The sequence below is a fragment of the Thalassophryne amazonica genome, chromosome 13 (assembly GCF_902500255.1).
Source record: "Thalassophryne amazonica chromosome 13, fThaAma1.1, whole genome shotgun sequence".
NCBI classification, from domain to species: domain Eukaryota; kingdom Metazoa; phylum Chordata; class Actinopteri; order Batrachoidiformes; family Batrachoididae; genus Thalassophryne; species Thalassophryne amazonica.
In genome coordinates this window covers 63,877,497-63,894,336 of record NC_047115.1, presented here as the reverse complement: position 1 = coordinate 63,894,336, position 16,840 = coordinate 63,877,497, and the positions used below count along the sequence as shown (strand labels likewise).

At 40.3% G+C, this 16,840-nt stretch overlaps 1 protein-coding gene across 14 annotated transcripts in view; it reads right to left on the bottom strand.

Moving 5' to 3' along the window:
* The window catches only part of LOC117523394 (regulating synaptic membrane exocytosis protein 1-like), a 343,959-nt gene that overhangs the window by 75,960 nt on the left and 251,159 nt on the right, over positions 1-16,840 (bottom strand). For 9 of the 14 annotated variants that reach the window (XM_034184908.1, XM_034184909.1, XM_034184910.1 and 6 more), the window contains 5 exons: positions 15,523-15,638; positions 15,310-15,440; positions 10,225-10,396; positions 7,035-7,188; positions 6,784-6,840 (listed from right to left, as the gene is read on the bottom strand). In XM_034184908.1, coding sequence (XP_034040799.1) covers positions 6,784-6,840; positions 7,035-7,188; positions 10,225-10,396; positions 15,310-15,440; positions 15,523-15,638 — 630 coding nt within the window. The remainder of the gene's footprint in view (positions 1-6,783; positions 6,841-7,034; positions 7,189-10,224; positions 10,397-15,309; positions 15,441-15,522; positions 15,639-16,840) is intronic. The other 5 variants (XM_034184902.1, XM_034184905.1, XM_034184915.1 and 2 more) reach the window with 2 other exon arrangements.

The window sequence follows — 16,840 nt, the reverse complement described above, 5'->3', positions numbered from 1 at the left end:
TGTGTCACTGCAGTGAAAGTTTCTGCAGCCGTGTTTAGAACTTTGTGATACTGATCCAAATGAGTTAGTGGTGGAGCAGATCACAGTCTGAACACGATAAAAATAAACAGACTGATCAGGCATGACAGAATTTATGCACCTGTGCCGCGATTTTGGATGAATCACAAAGTTACTGACTTTCAGGACAACATCTCAAAGTTCACAATGGGAGCTGTTTTGTTTTTTGTTCAATGAAAGAAGTTCTACTGTGGCATGCTTCCCACCCCACCTCTAACTCTCATACTCATTAAACTACAGTGTGGTTTGGCTGAAGGTGGTTATTTTTTATTCAAGCTGTTCCTGGCAGACATTTAACACCTTGAAATTACACAATTCTTGTGCCATGACTATAAATACAGGATTTTATTCTAATAGGGATGACAGTGTCTAAACTGCATCATGAAGCACACCATCTGCCAATCTAATGCCATATTATCAGTGAGGAATGTGGGTGAATTTACAAAGTTTTCACTCCTGAGACTCGAGACGATATTCTTCAGTGAATCTGAGGACGTTATTAACAGCTGGTATTCAGGGTCCTGAGTCAGTGCTGTGCACGGCCGCATCAATCAAACAACACAACTCATATATGTGCTGAATGCTGACTAGCTAGAAAGACCTGCAGTCCACCTTTATCTCCTGAAAGAAGCCATCTACAATGGAATTGAAAATATTGGGCATTCCTAGGCTTTTAAACATTTACATTTTTTGTGATGTAAATTTTTCATATAAAGAACTCTATTAAAATTTCTACAATTATACCCCTTAAACTCAGTGAAAAGAAATCTTAAAATATGATTTAAGATCTGTTGGCTTCTCCCTTTTTGCTCAGAGTCCCCACAAGTTTCATGCCAGGTGCCCTTCTTGACACAACCCCACATTGCATGGAGAATGAGCACAGGTGGTCTTTTCCTTTCTTGGATGCAAGTGCACTGACCACTTGGCTACCGCGCTAGTCAACAAAAACGTTTTGGACATCAATCATGAAAGTTGTGATGCCTTTGGATTTTTTTTACGATTTAAGTCACAACAAGAATTTTATTTGGCACCACTATAATGATAGTCCTTAAGGACTAGAGGTGGCTGCCAAGTGGTTAGTGCCCTTGGTTTAAGTGTGGAAGGTTCCCAGTTAAAACCCCACCCCTGCCACATTCCCACATGTAACGTGGAGTTCCGTCAGGAAGGCCATCCTTCCTGAAACTTGAGCCAAATCAACATCCACCTTGGATCTGCCGTGGCAGACACACTTTACCATTCATTGAATGGGATAGTGTGTCCAAACTGAAAGACACAGGTAATAAGCTTAGCCTACCAGACATCCCACTCCAAAAAACTCTGGAAAAGGTCTGGATATATTTTACACGAAAGCATTTGAAGATATCTGGTAACATTAAAGACAAACGTTATTAAGGCTGTGCCAGTTGACAGTCACAGTAGTACTTGTAGTGACAGCCTTTTTACTTTGTTTGACATCACACACTGAGGATTGACATTACGGTATACCACAGCTTTATTAAAAGTATTTTTACATGTTGTAGGTTTGAAATTCCAAGTTCCCAGTTTCCATCAAATGCAGCATGACCTTTGAAACTTCTGCATGTGCTTCATGATATCTGCAAAATCTCATAGAGTGAACTCACTGTGGCTGTGTTTTAATTCAAGGGCTGCATCCTTCTAAGGTTGCATTCTTCGACCGCATATGTCATAAATCTCACGACTAGGTTGCCTCATTTTGAAGGCTCCTTGGAATGCAGCCAAAGAGTGCTGCCTTCTTTCCCTTCAGAATGAGGATAAGGGGTATGTCCTTCACATCCCAAGAGTGATTGTGTTATTTGACAAAAATGGTTGGTAAATAAAAAATGAGACAATTTGGGGTTCTATATGTGCAATTGTAAATAAGTAATGTATAGAAGCAAAGTACAGAGTATATGTAAGTATATGTACAGAGAAGTGATTACAAAACCACAGGTTATGCTCACTAGCTTTTAGGACCATTGGACTGTTCTCGCCGCCACCATTTTCTGAAGACCACATCTTTGTGGGACATAGTCTTAGAAGGATGCAGCCCCTGAACTGGCAACCAGCCATTATGTCTGCCATGGAATGTTCCCAAAATAAATATTTTACCAGAAATAACATTAACTGTCACTTTGTGATACACCACAGAAACAAATGTACTTTACAATAACTACATTTCAAAACAAAGTCAGTTTGGTCAATTTCGTGAAAAATTAAATGGGTACGCACCTTTAATAAGTAGAAACAGTACAGTATGGTAAATTGTTCTGGAGTCTCCATTTTTTTTTAAACTGGGTGACCATACAAAAAGGAGACAAGGAGTCACCAAGACACCTAGACAGCTCTGAAGGGAATGTACACTTCCTTGACTGTGACTGGAGAAACTGGAGAAAAGCAATGGTATCTGTTTACTACTGCATCAGCAGTTACAACCGTTGTAGAGATGGTGGAATAGCGGTTAGAGAGGTGGGTTTGTGTCCAGAAGATACCCTGTTCAATGTCCCAATTTGATAAGAAAAAAAAGCAGGAACAATCTGGTCTGAAACGAGATGGGTGTCTTGGTGGCTTCTGGTCTCCTATTTCTATAGGTGCCTTTGTGGAAGGTTCTTCATCCTCAAGTTGCTAACAGTGTGCAGTTGAAGACCTTGCATGGTGGCACATGCAATGTCTGTGAATGACCGAAATGAATGAAGTTCAAGACATACAAGTTCTCTGACTTGGAAATGTTCACGTAAGCATCGCCTCACAGGTCTAAAGAAAACTGACTGTGAAAGTGTGATATACCTATTCCAACCACAGCTGATTTAGTCAAGTCTGATGTTTCCTAGCTCTTGATGTGTTGAGCACAACTGAGCACCACCATTACTTTATTAATAGTGGGTGGAACAGTGATGACATTCTGATGGAATTTTTCAGTATGTTATCAATCATTGTCTTTGATTTGCCGTCTTGATTTCATCTGATCTTATTATATACACGTGTTTCAATATGTTTCATTAATATTACTCTTTGTTAATCACTGAATTGCTAAAGTAGTTATATTCACTACACTGATTTATTGATACATATCTATCATTGATACATATAGACCCTTTTCCGGGGGGGCGGGACTCCTCGCTGACGGGTCGGTGCTTACCGGGGTGAAGGCATTCGAATTCAGCGGCAGAGTTTGATCACGGGTGAGAAGTGAATTTCTTTACGTGCACGTGTGGCATGTGGCTGTGAGTCACCGCGAGAAAAAAACCCCGTAATGTCTTTGGATCATCTCTTGACTTAAACACTGTAAGCTGTGAGGCAGAAGCCTGGCTGTAAAGAGTTACATTTTTATTTTGCTTTCTGAGAGCAAGGGAAAAATCAGGTGGCACAGCGGAGCCATGTGCTCGTGCTCGTTTCATCCCCGCTGTATCAGTCACCTGATGCGGGCTGTCAGCTCCATGTTGAGCCAACACAATTGGGAACAAAAACAAGCAAGAGACAACTAAGACCTCTTTCGGTTCTGGTAAAAGCGCGTAAAAACTGTACACTGTCGGGTCGGTGAAACCTCACATGCGTTGTGAACCTCACAACGCGTGTAGTATACCTCATGTAGATTTCCTTTAAGCAACTTGCCCCTGCACATGGACAATGTGTTGGGGTAGTCTTGAACCTCAAACATTCTGCTCTGAAAAATTGACTGTAGGTGTGCATGTGAGCGTGTTTGTCTGTCTCTATGTGGTTCTGCGATATACTGACATCCTGTCCAGCGTATATCCTGCCTTGTGCCCTATGACTGCCGGGATAGGCTCCAGCTCCCCCGTGACCCTTGACAGGACACAATGCGATTCCAGAAGTCAGTAATAACTTTCTTAAAACGTCTAGTTCCAAAGACATCTACTCATCTTACTTCAGGGGTGAGCACCCTAGTCTTGTATCCATAGAATAAGACATGATTCTAATTAATAACTACGTTAAAAAAATCCTTGAGAATAATTTATGGAGTGGCACAATAATATGTATATGTCACAGACATGAACGAGCGAAGCTCTTCAGCATCTCACCATGTCACTTAGGTCCTTCAGACTTTTTTGAGTAAATGCTTCAGGGGAGCATTAGCATGGCTAATGTATTTTTCTTTATTTGCCTCTCAAATGCCTGGAAGTTCCTCACCATCTAACCATGTCATTTAGGTCCTTCAGACTTTTTTCAGTAAAATGGTTCTTGAGAGCATGAGCATAGCAAAAACCTTTCAGCTTCTGTGGGGGCTCTGCCTCCCAGACTCCCCACCTTTTTAAGCATTTTTCTGTTTTTGCCTTTTAGCTTTTGGGGGAGCTCCACCACACAGACCCCCCTAATTACAGTCCTCTTAACTTAACCTTTTAAATGTAGATGTAAATTAATATTCAAAGTTTTCAGCTAGTTGACAGTAGGGCTATACAATATGGCCAAATTATCATATCTCAGTATTGTCATATCAGTATGATATACGATATGACTATGATTTCCACACAAAGTGCAGTAACAGTGAAAATGAAACATTCTTAAACAAAACAGTAATAATACCACACTCATTTTGCACTCATCATAAGGTTAGGATACTGTGCCCTCCAAAAGTATTTCACACATTTGAATTTGTTTATGCCATTTTAAATACAAGAAATACAATATATATATATATATATATATATATATATATATATATATATATAAAGAATAAAAAATTCTAAAATTATCTCCCTCAACCTCAGAACGCAAATGTCTACAACTTGATAATACCTGTAAATAATAATCAGTTTCATTGCTAGTTTTCTTCAGACAAGTCAGGGGATGGAAACATGATCATTTCCAAGTCACTGAATATGTCTTGGACTTTATTTACATCAATTATGAAGAAATACAAAAATTTTTTTCACGAAAACATCAAATCTAGGCTTGCACCTTAAATGTACTTTCTGGCAAATTGCAGCTGAACATTCAATCCTCTTCTATACCACTTCATCAGGAAGCTGTATTTTCTATTTTTAATTAATTTAGATCAAGTTGTCGACATTTGCTTTCAGTTTGAGTTTAAGGAAGATAACTTTAGATTTATTTATTTACTTGTATTTGAAATGGCATAAAGTAATTAAAATGTGTGAAATGCCAAGTGCTCCAATACTTTTGAGTATAGCTGAGAAACACTCCGTGGCATGTGTATTTTTAAGTGAAATGCACCGTCTTGGTATTACTCAGAGATGAAAAAATTAAGAGGTTATTTAAGTCCTTGAAACAACAAAATTAAGAGGCTATTTAATAAACAGCTGCCTGCTCATTTAAAAATTACTGGAGACACATGCATATATAAGGTAACCTGAAAATTAAAGGAGAAATGCAGCTTTTAACAATCTGGACCTCATTTCTGGCATAAAATACAGTCGTTTACTCACCAATATAACATTGATGACATTATTAGTCCATGGCTCAAATGACATGTTCAGTTCAAATCTGAGGCAAATATTTTTCTTCTTCAGCTAAAGTGGATTTGATCTTTTTGTGGTACACAGCACCAACTACTGGACAGGAGGAACCTAGCAGTCATGTGACTCACTGATTTCAAAATGCAGGTCTTTTCAACCAGATGTGCGATGCTGTGACATGTCAATCATCTGTGTCCAATCAGATTTCAGGGGAATCCAGTGCAACGCTGGCCTCTGTTCTAGCTCCACCCATGCCAGGAAGTGTTTAACATTTGACATTTCCTGTTTCACTGTGGACTCAAAATTTAGCACTTCCTGTTTGGGAGTCCCCGTACCATGGGTGAGCTTCACACCACTGTGCGGTGCTTCGCTCGTATTACTGTTTTTGATAAGACTCATCAGAAGGCATTATCACTGACTATCAGGAAAGCATCATTTCAATAAATAAATGACTGTGACACTGAAAAACCAACATAAACCTCATGCAGACACATACATTCCACATAGATTAATGAACACACAGAGACACACAAAAATCTATTAGTATTTGACTGTACAATTCATGCTAATTCTTTCTTATACCGTCTTATATAAAAATCTGAAATGCCTCAAAAGCAAACCAAACCAAAATTTATTTTATTTATTTATTTATTTTTGTAACTTCACTTTATCAGTAGAGCCAAATGGTGGAAAGAAAATCTATTTAAATTTTATCTTATTAGAATAATTGTTTTCTGGAAATGCAAACTCAATTTTAGAGAGGAACACTACAAATTGATCTGAAAAGGCTGACACCATCATGCATTACTATTTGAAAAGAAAAATCTGAAAATATTTCATCCTATGAGACAGGGGGTGGGTAAAGGGTTTCATTTGCCAGAAATGCTTCAGCAGAAATGAAAACTGCTGATGCAACCTATAAAATATTCAAAATATTCAAGAAATCTGAAGAAATCCATGTGCATTAAGACTCACTATCAAATGCTTGTTAATTTTCAATGGGCTCATCATATTTCACCATATGGGTTTGGGAATCCCATCAGAAAACCTATTGAAAATTACTATTTTTGGGATGGGGATGGACGTGAAACTTTAGTTGACTAAGTTTCTCAGAAAACAAAGAAACAAAAAACTAAAAACTGAGAGCTCTGTGATCAAGTTCACAAAATGCAAAAAAAAAAAACAAAAAAAAAACTTTCTTGTATATAATATATTGGTGGCAATAAATCTTTTTTTTTTTTTTTTTTTAGTAAAAATAAACAGTGTGTAACACCAAGAAACAGTCCCCACCCACCTTCAGACACTACTGCTGTACCCTCATCAAACTCAGCCTCTGTTACACGCTGAGATCCTGCACACAGACACAGGTACAAATACACACCACACACATATACGTATGCACACACACACACGCACATTAATACTGTGTTAGGGAGGGGAAGCCAAAACAGACGTTCACATGACATACATCTTATACACATGCAGAGTGTACACCTAAATATACACAAGGACTGCAGGTGCATTCACGTGCATGCTTGCACTTACGCTGTAGCTTCTTGCCAGGCGTGTCTGTCTGTGTGTGTTTTCGGGGCAGATACGGGGAGGGTTGGGGCAGTGGTATGGACAAGACATCATGGGTTTGGAGTGGATACCAGTGAGGCTTGTCATCCAGTAAAGCTGTCTCCAACTCTATCAGGTTCTGCTCAAGAAAAGAAAACACAACATCTGTATAGGCTGTGGTGGAAGCAGCAGTTTAATCAGCTGCCCAGGTGTTCTGCTGCAGTTTCCTATGGAAGCAACTGGTCAATAAATATGACTAATATTAGAACCTCAGAAGAAAATGAAATGCAAATCATATTTAATTTACAAAAACACATCTGGAGTTGGAGAGAAGGGGATTTCAATAAAGTCTTATCATTTGCAAATACCAAGAAACATATTTCACACACAACCTTAATGCAATTTTTTTTTTCTTGGGTCAACACACTTTTGTCATGTTTTTCAAATAACACAAGATACAGTATCACTCAAAACTGGTGATATCTTGAGAGGCTAAACATAGAAAACACTGTAGATTACAAGATTACATGGTGATCCACAAGAGAGGAAGGACAAAGTAAGGCCGGTGCGAATGCTGTGGCCCATTGGGCTGCTGTTTATCCTCAGATACAGTAGCATGAACTGGATGAGTCTATGACTCCACACAGACAGGATGTCTGGACTGGGATGATGCAGATGAAGTGTCTTGTCCAGCACCCTAGGCAGGTAGCCTGAAATATACACCTGGATTTGAACACTAGTCTATATATAGTCCATCTGGAAACAGCATTTTCCACATTTTATGTTACAGCCTAATTCCAAAATGGAGGAACTTCATTTTTTCCACTCAAAATTCTATTCACAAAACCCCATAATGACAACATGAAGAAAGATTTTTTTCTTTAACATTTGCATATTTATTACAAATAAATAAAATAAGAAATCTCATGTACATAAGTATTCACACCCTTTGCTCAGTACTTTGTTGATGCACCTTTGGCAGTAATTACAACCTCAAGTGTTCTGTAATATGATGCTACAATCTTGGCACACCTATCTTTGGACTGTTTTGCCCATTCCTCTTTGCAGCACCTCTCAAGCTCCATCAGGTTGGATGGGGAGCATTTTTCAGATCTCCCCAGAGACATTCAATCAGATTCAGGTCTGGGCTCTGGCTGGACCACTCAAGGACATTCACAGAGTTGTCCTGAAGCCACTACTTTGATATCTTGGCTGTTTGCTTAGTGTCATTGTCCTACTGAAAGATGAAACATCGCCCCTGTCTGAGATCAAGAGCGCTCTGGAGAAGGTTTTCATCCAGGAAGTGTCAGTATATTGCTGTGTTCATCTTTCCCTCAGTCTTGACTAGTCTCTGTTGAAAAACATCCCCACAGCATGATGCTGCCACCACCATGCTTCAATGTAGGGATGGTGCCTGGTTTCCTCCAAACATGATGCCTGGCATTCATGCCAAAAAGTTTAATCTTTGCCTCATCAGACCAGAGAATTTTTTTTCTCATGGTCTGAGAGTTCTTCAGGTCCCTTTTGGCAAACTCCAGGCAGGCTGCCATGTGCCTCTTACTAAGGAGTAGCTTCTGTCTGGCCACTCTACCATACAGGCCTGATTGGGATGCAGAGATGGTTGTCCTTGTGCAAGGTTCTCCTCTCTCCACAGATTAATGCTGGCGCTTTAGACGGGTCGCCAGCACTAGGAAGACTCCTGGTGGATACAAACTTCTTCCATTTACAGATGATGGAGGCCACTATGCTCATTGGGACCTTCAAAGCAGCAGAAATATTTCTGTACCCTTCCCCGACAATTCTGTCTTGAAGGTCTGCAGACAATTCCTTTAATTTCATACTTGGTTTGTGCTCTGACATGCATTGTCAACTGTGGGACCTTATGTGTAAACATGTGTGAGCCTTTCCAATTCATGTCCAATCAATTGAATTTGCCCCAGGTGGACACCAATTACGCTGTTGAAACATCTCTAGGATGATCAGTGGAAACAGGATGCACCTGAGCTCAATTTTGAGTTTCATGGCAAAGGCTGTGAATACTTATATACATGCATTTACTTAGTCTTTTTTATTTGTACTATATTTGTAAAAATCTTAAAAAAAACAAATCTTTTTCACATTGTCATTAGGGGGTACTGTATGTAGAATTTTAAGGAAAAAAAAATGAATTTAATCCATTTTTGCATAAGGCTGTAACATGGCAAACTGTGGAAAAAGTGAAAAACTGTGAATACTTTCCATATGCACTGTATTTGTAGTCCAGCAACTATCCCACAAAGCTACCTACTATGTGTGATAGAAGTATAGCATCAAAGACTCTGGGATCATTATGAACAAAAATAACACCATAGCATCACATGTATAAATTCAGACAAGAATTTCCATGGACGACAAAGTTTGCAGATGACATTTTGGTCTGTAGTGAGAGAAGGGAGCAGATGAACTTGGAAATGTGGAGATATGCTCTGGAGAGAACGGGAATGAAGCTCAATAGGACCAAGATGGACTACATATGTGTAAATGAGAAGGAGCACAGTGGAATAGTGAAGTTACAAAGAGCAGAAGTGGAGTCGGTAGGTGAGTTTAAATACTTGGATTCAGTTATTCAAAGTAATGTACAGTGTGATAAAGAGGTGAAGAAGAAAGTGCAGGCAGGCTGGAGTGGGCAGAAACCAGATTTGTGACAGAAGCGTACCTGAAGAGTGAAAAGGAAAGTTTACAAGATGGTAGTGAGACCACCTGCTATGTTGTATGGCTCAGACGCAGTGGCCCCAAAAAAAGACAGGAAGTGGGGCTGGAGGTGTAGAGCTGTAAATGCTATAATTTTGCTTCATTGTGATGAGAATGGACAGGATTAGGAATTAACATATCAGAGGGACAGTACAGGTAAGATGATTCAGAGACAAAATCAGAGAGGAGAGATTGAGATGATTTGGACATGTGCGCAGGATGGATGCAGGTTATATAGGGAGAAGGATGCTGAGGTTGAAGCCACCAGGCAGGAGGAGAAGAAGAAGGCCAAAGAGGAGGTTTATGGATGTGCTGAGGGAGGACATAGAGGTGGCTGGTATGAGAGAAGAAGATGTAAAGGATAGGGTGAGATGGAAACGGATGATCTGCTGTGGCGACCCCTGATGGCAGCACCCAAAGGAAGAAGAAGAAGAAGAAGCGCTACCTCTCCCAAAAATGTGCTGTCCTCCTCTGATGACCGAGGCTGGTCCCACACAGTCAGCTCCAGCATGTGGTTGCGGAAATCCCTGCGATGGACATGAGTGTAGACGAATGTCTGGTTCCACTTTGGCTCACAGGTCTTCTTCACTGTCTTTGTCCTTCGTTTGCTCTTGTCACTGTATTTAAATGCACATATGAAGAGGGACGTCTTACTTTCTCTAGTTTTTCTCTAAAATTATTTGGAATTAAGTACCTTTTCTGGTGAAATGACTTTTTGTCATGAGTTGGCTATAAAATAAACAAAATCAAACATTTTACAGCTGACAAATAATTCATGACATTTTTTATTTGCAAGTGACATTAAAAAGTATTTTTATATCGTACAGGATGTTGTGTAATTTTTTAGATGTGTTTGTACAGCATTCTTTATAGAATTATTTTGGCAACCATAGCTGCCACTTTCTTAACCATTAACACACACACACACACACACATCTCTCTCATATACGAGGTCTGTGATAAAAGTAACGGACCTTATTATTTTTTCAAAAACCATATGGATTTGAATCATGTGTGATTACATCAGACATGCTTGAACCCTCGTGGGCATGCGAGAGTTTTTTCACGCCTGTCGGTTATGTTATTCGCCTGTGGGCAGTCGTTGAGTGAGGAGTCGCCCACCCTCTCGTCATTTTTTCATTGTTTAGGAATGGCTCAGAGACTGCTGCTTTGTTTGATAAAAATTATTTCAAAAACTGTAAGGCACAACTGAGTGGACACCATTCGATAAATTCAGCTGGTTTTCTGTAAAAATTTTAACGGCTGATGAGAGATTTTGGTCTGGAAGTGTCGCTTTAAGGACGGCCCACGGCGCCTGGTGGCGATCTGCGCTTCAAGGCGGCAGTGTCTCGCCATTTCAAGTTGAAAACTTTCACATTTCAGGCTCTGTTGACCCAGTAAGTCGTCAGAGAACAGAGAACTTTCAGAAGAAGTCGGCATGAGGAGTTTATTCGGACATTCCATTGTTAACGGACATTTTGTAATGAAAGAACGTGTGGGCAGAGTCGCATGTCGGGCCGAACCCGACCGCGGGGGGTCGCGACAGGAAAAACACCTTTTTACAAATGGTTTTCAACACGGAGGTGTTTTTCCTGTCGCGGCGCACACAGATTCGCGCAAGACGTGCGCGCAAATTTGCCAAGTCATTTCCGTGACGACTTGGCCAATTTGCGCGCACGTCTTTCATTACAAAATGTCCTTAAACAGTGGAATGTCCGCATAAAGTCCTCATGCCGGCCTGTTCTGAATCTTCTCTGTTCTCTCACGATGTCCTGGGTGAATTAAGCCTTAAATTAGAATGTTTTCAGGTCAAAACAGGCTGACGACGGCGCCTGGAAGCGCTGCGCGACATCCCGCTCCGTGGGAAGTCCTTACACCTACAGAAACTGCGTGAGTGTGTCGTCCTCTGTGTATTTTTTTTTTTTTTTTTGTGTACAGCACTTTGGAAACTGTGTTTGTGAAATGTGCTATATAAATAAAGGGTATGGTATGGTATGGTATAATCTCTCATCAGCCGTTAAACTTTTCACCAAAAACCAGCTTAATTTCTCGAATAGTGTCCACTCGGATATTCCTCACAGGTCCAGAAAAATGTTGATAAAGCAACGCGCGCCGTCTGCAGTGGCTATTCAGACAAAGAGATTCTGACGGGCGGGGTGGAGCACTCCTCACTCAAGGCCTGCCCACAGGCGAATGACGTCACCGACACGCGTGAAAAAACTCACGCATGCACACGAGGGTTCAAGCTTGTCTGACGTAAATACATATGAATCAAATCATTTATTTTTTGAAAAAATATAAAGGACCGCTTTTTTCATCACAGACCTCGTGTATATATATATATATATATATATATATATATATATATATATATATATATATATATATATACACACGAGGTCTATTTTAAAAGTATCCGACCTTATTTTTTTTTTCAAAAACCATATGGATTTGAATCACGTGTGATTTCGTCAGCCAAGCTTGAACCTTCGTGCGCATGTGTGAGTTTTTTCATGCCTGTCGGTTGCATCATTCGCCTGTGAGCAGGCTTTGAGTGAGGAGTGGTCCACCCCTCTCGTCGTTTTTTCATTGTTTAGGAATGGCTCAGAGACTGCTGCTTTGCTTGATCAAAATTTTTTCAGAAACTGTGAGGGACATCAGTGTGGACACCATTCGAGAAATTCAGATGGTTTTTGGTGAAAATTTTATGGGCTTCAAAGAGATTACGGAGTGTTACTGTTGCTTTAAGGACAGCCCAGAGTGACTGGTGGTGCGCCGCGCTCCGAAGTCACCATCGACAGGCTGAGCAACCATTTCATTTCTAAACGGATGGCTGTATGGATCCGTGACCATCGTGTGCAATTTTGCTGGTTATCACAAGAGCTGGACATCAACCATTTTCTGGCAGATTTCACTTTTAACAAGAGATTTTGTCATGGAAAGCCGAGCGGAGGCTTCACGCGTCACAATGGATTCGCTGCTGGAACGAGACAAAACCACCTTTGTTTTGGTCTCACAGGACGGCTTTGAGATGGCGTTCAGACAGCTGTCGGTGGTTTTTCCATTGAGTGATTATCCAAGAAATTGTGGATGTGCCTGGACATGCCAGAACATGTCCCGTGAGGCTTCATCATGGCGTTGCTTTGCGCCATGCGGCACTGCCGCGACGCGCGAAGCCTCATCTCCTCTTTCCATGACAAAAACTCCTGTAACAGTGGAATGTGCCATTCATTTCCAAACTGGACGCTGTGTTTTATCTGGGATGTCATCTGCCTAGCACAGGAATTGTGAAAAGACGTGGACATGAGCACTTTTTTGGCACATTGAGACAGACGTGCGGAGGAATTCCGCGCGTCACGGCGGTGCTGCATGGCGCAAAGCAACGCCGTGATGAAGCCTCACAGGACATGTTCTGGTATGTCCAGGCACATCCACAATTTCTCGGATAATCACTCGATGGAAAAACCACCGACAGCTGTCTGAACGCCATCTCAAAGCCGTCCTGTGAGACCAAAACGGAGGTGGTTTTGTCTTGTTCCAGCAGAGAATCCATCATGACACGCGAAGCCTCCGCTCGGCTTTCCATGAGAAAATCTCTTGTTAAAAGTGAAATCTGCCGGAAAATGGTTGATGTCCAGCTCTTGTGATAACCAGAGAAATTGCACACGATGGTCACAGATCCATACAGCCATTCGTTTAGAAATGAAATGGTCTCTCAGCCTGTCGATGGCGGCTTCGGAGCACGGCACACCACCAGTCACTCTGAGCCATCCTTAAAGCGACAGTAACACTCTGTAATCTCTTTGAAGCCCATAACATTTTCACCAAAAACCATCTGAATTTCTCGAATGGTGTCCATTTTGATGTCCCTCACAGTTTCTGAAAAAATTTTGATCAAGCAAAGCGGCAGTCTCTGAGCCACTCCTAAACAATGAAAAAAACGATGAGAGGGGTGGACCACTCCTCACTCAAAGCCTGCTCACAGGCGAATGACACAACTGACAGGCGTGAAAAAACTCACGCATGCGCACGAAGGTTCAAGCTTGGCTGACGCAATCACACGTGATTCAAATCCATATGGTTTTTGAAAAAAATAATAAGGTCGGATACTTTTCTAATAGACCTCGTATATATATATATATATGTGTGTGTGTGTGTGTGTGTGTGTGTGTGTGTGTAGGCATGCTGTCTGGTATGTAACCGTCTACACCAGTGGTAACTGGCAGTATGTGCTGCCTACAACATTTTAACATTTTAGAAGAAAATAGCATAAAAATTCAACGGTCAAGCTTTCAATGACATCACAAAAAACCCATAAAATTTTAACATCCCCTTGAATAACTGTCACCCAAAACTCCAGATCAAACTGAAGATAACTGAAATGTTTTCAAGAATGCCATAGCTTCAACATGCATGGAGCTCATCAGTATTCAAATCAGGAAAAATTAAGTCTGGTTTAACCAAAATCCTCAAAAGTTCCAACAGTTCATTGATGAAAATGTTTGGCCTTCAGATTTCCCCAAGCAAGCCCAAATGTTAAGGAAAAGTGAAGCAGAGCCCAGATATGTAAGGCTGTTCTGTCGAAGACAACTCTTGACTTGATCAGTTTACGGTGGAAAACCGACACTTGAAATAGGCATTAATTAGCAGATGCAAACAACAACAGAACTACAGAACTATGCAAAAACCATCAAAGGAGATCAATGTAACAACAATGAATGGACAAGCACTACTCTGAAGATGAGATGGAAGAACTCCTCATTTCTGAGAAAGAAACTGAAGAGTTACAGAAGGAACACTTCGAGAAATTTTTCAGCTGCCATTGACGATGTAATTATCCAGCACTTTTTGGGTCAGCCTATGGAAGAAACTCTGAGCAACACCGAGTTTGAGCAAACTCCAAGATGAAACATTGGAAAAAAAAAAAGATCCCAGGATTAACAAGATTATGGGCCTGATTTATGAAGATCTCAGAAAGCAGTGTTAAATTCTGTGGGCAATCCAAACTTTTGCACATTAAGGTGGACACAGTTTTGCAGGTGATATACTAAGACAAATCATACATATGACAGCGGGTGGTAACATGGTGCAGACAGCAATATGTAAATGAAGATATTACGTGTTAATTGTCATAAGTGCAAAATGAAGTTCAATCATCCCTTTCCAGGTATGCATCTTGTGCTTCCTTACACATGACCTCGGCCACATAACTGTGCATGCTCATGCACCAGCACCCCCTACCTCTGCCATTAACACCCCCCCCCCCCCCAAAAAAAACAAAAAAACAAAAGCCAAACAAACAAAACCAAAAAAACACTCCTATTTCAGACATTTAAGTATTGTTCCATTCACGGCATTTAAGCAAACTGGTTCATAATTATGCTACATTGTGCTGATGTTGCACAAACACACAAACACACCTGTGAGCACAAAGTGTAACAGTGGAAAAGTGGTCATCTCCAAATCAAGAGAACACAACTTTAAAATGTCTTGATCAGCTGGACTTAATATGAGGCGGTGCCTGGTATACCTGCGGTCAGGGAGGAAGTACATTTTAACGTAGGGGCTTCTGGGCCGTCCATCAGGCCTAAGGGGAAGATCTACAGCTTGCAGCACGTTGACTATTAACTGGTGACCTGCTTTGTCATACCACAGCTTCACCTGGATCAGAAATAAGCACATCTTCCTCTCAAAACTCCAAGAGCAACACACTCATTAAATAATCACACACACACACACTCACTGAGAGCTGTCCAGGCATTAGTTGTGGGGAATCTTGGAGCGTCCCAGGACTGGAGGGAGACAGCACATTTAAGGATGGTCTCTCCATCTTCTGAGACTCGAATGAACTGGAACCTGCTATGTAGACCGAAACATATATATAAACATATATAAGGGATTTGACCTGAAAATCTAAATAGAAGATAAGCAGAAACAATAAAATCTGAAATAGTGGTATGGACTTTCAAACACATCGCATAAACAGAAATATCAACATGTTGTTCATGGTCATAATCAGCTAGGAGCTACTCAAAAAAAAAAAAAAAATCAGCTGATATGGACAGAGAACAAGTCCCCAACCAATGTTTTAGGGTAAGATTACTGAAATTCCTGTACTGTAGGTCTTGACAATGCCTGGAAATCCTGCCATTCATCTATATATCTGTGATCGCATGTAGTTAATATTAATTAGATATATAAACTCACAGAAATATTTTACCCTAACTTTTAAGATTTATGTAATTTTATTACATGACAAATTCCCATTTACGCTTTTAGATAATTTTAATACAAACCTACCAAATAAATCTTGAAATGAAATGCATAATCCTCAGTTTTATGTATTTAGTATTAATAAAATATAATTACGCTAAATCAATAATAATGACAGTATTTATTTAAAATACAAAAATTATATTGTTTGAATTGCATAATAATTATGTTACCTATGCCATTTATCTTGTATAGGTAACATAATTCTTATGCAATTCAAACAATATACTTTATGTGTTTCAAATAAATACTATCATTATTATTGATTTAGAGTAATTATATTTTATTAATACTACAACAAAAATATAAACGCAACACTTTTGGTTTTGCTCCCATTTTGTATGAGATGAACTCAAAGATCTAAAACTTTTTCCACATATGCAATATCACCATTTCTCTCAAATATTGTTCACAAACCAGTCGAAATCTGTGATAGTGAGCACTTCTCCTTTGCTGAGATAATCCATCCCACCTCACAGGTGTGCCATATCAAGATGCTGATTAGACACCATGATTAGTGCACAGGTGTGCCTTAGACTGCCCACAATAAAAGGCCACTCTGAAAGGTGCAGTTTTATCACACAGCACAATGCCACAGATGATGCAAGATTTGATGGAGCGTGCAATTGGCATGTTGACAGCAGGAATGTCAACCAGAGCTGTTGCTCGTGTATTGAATGTTCATTTCTCTACCATAAGCCGTCTCCAAAGGTGTTTCAGAGAATTTGGCAGTACATCCAACCAGCCTCACAACCGCAGACCACGTGTAACCACACCAGCCCAGGACC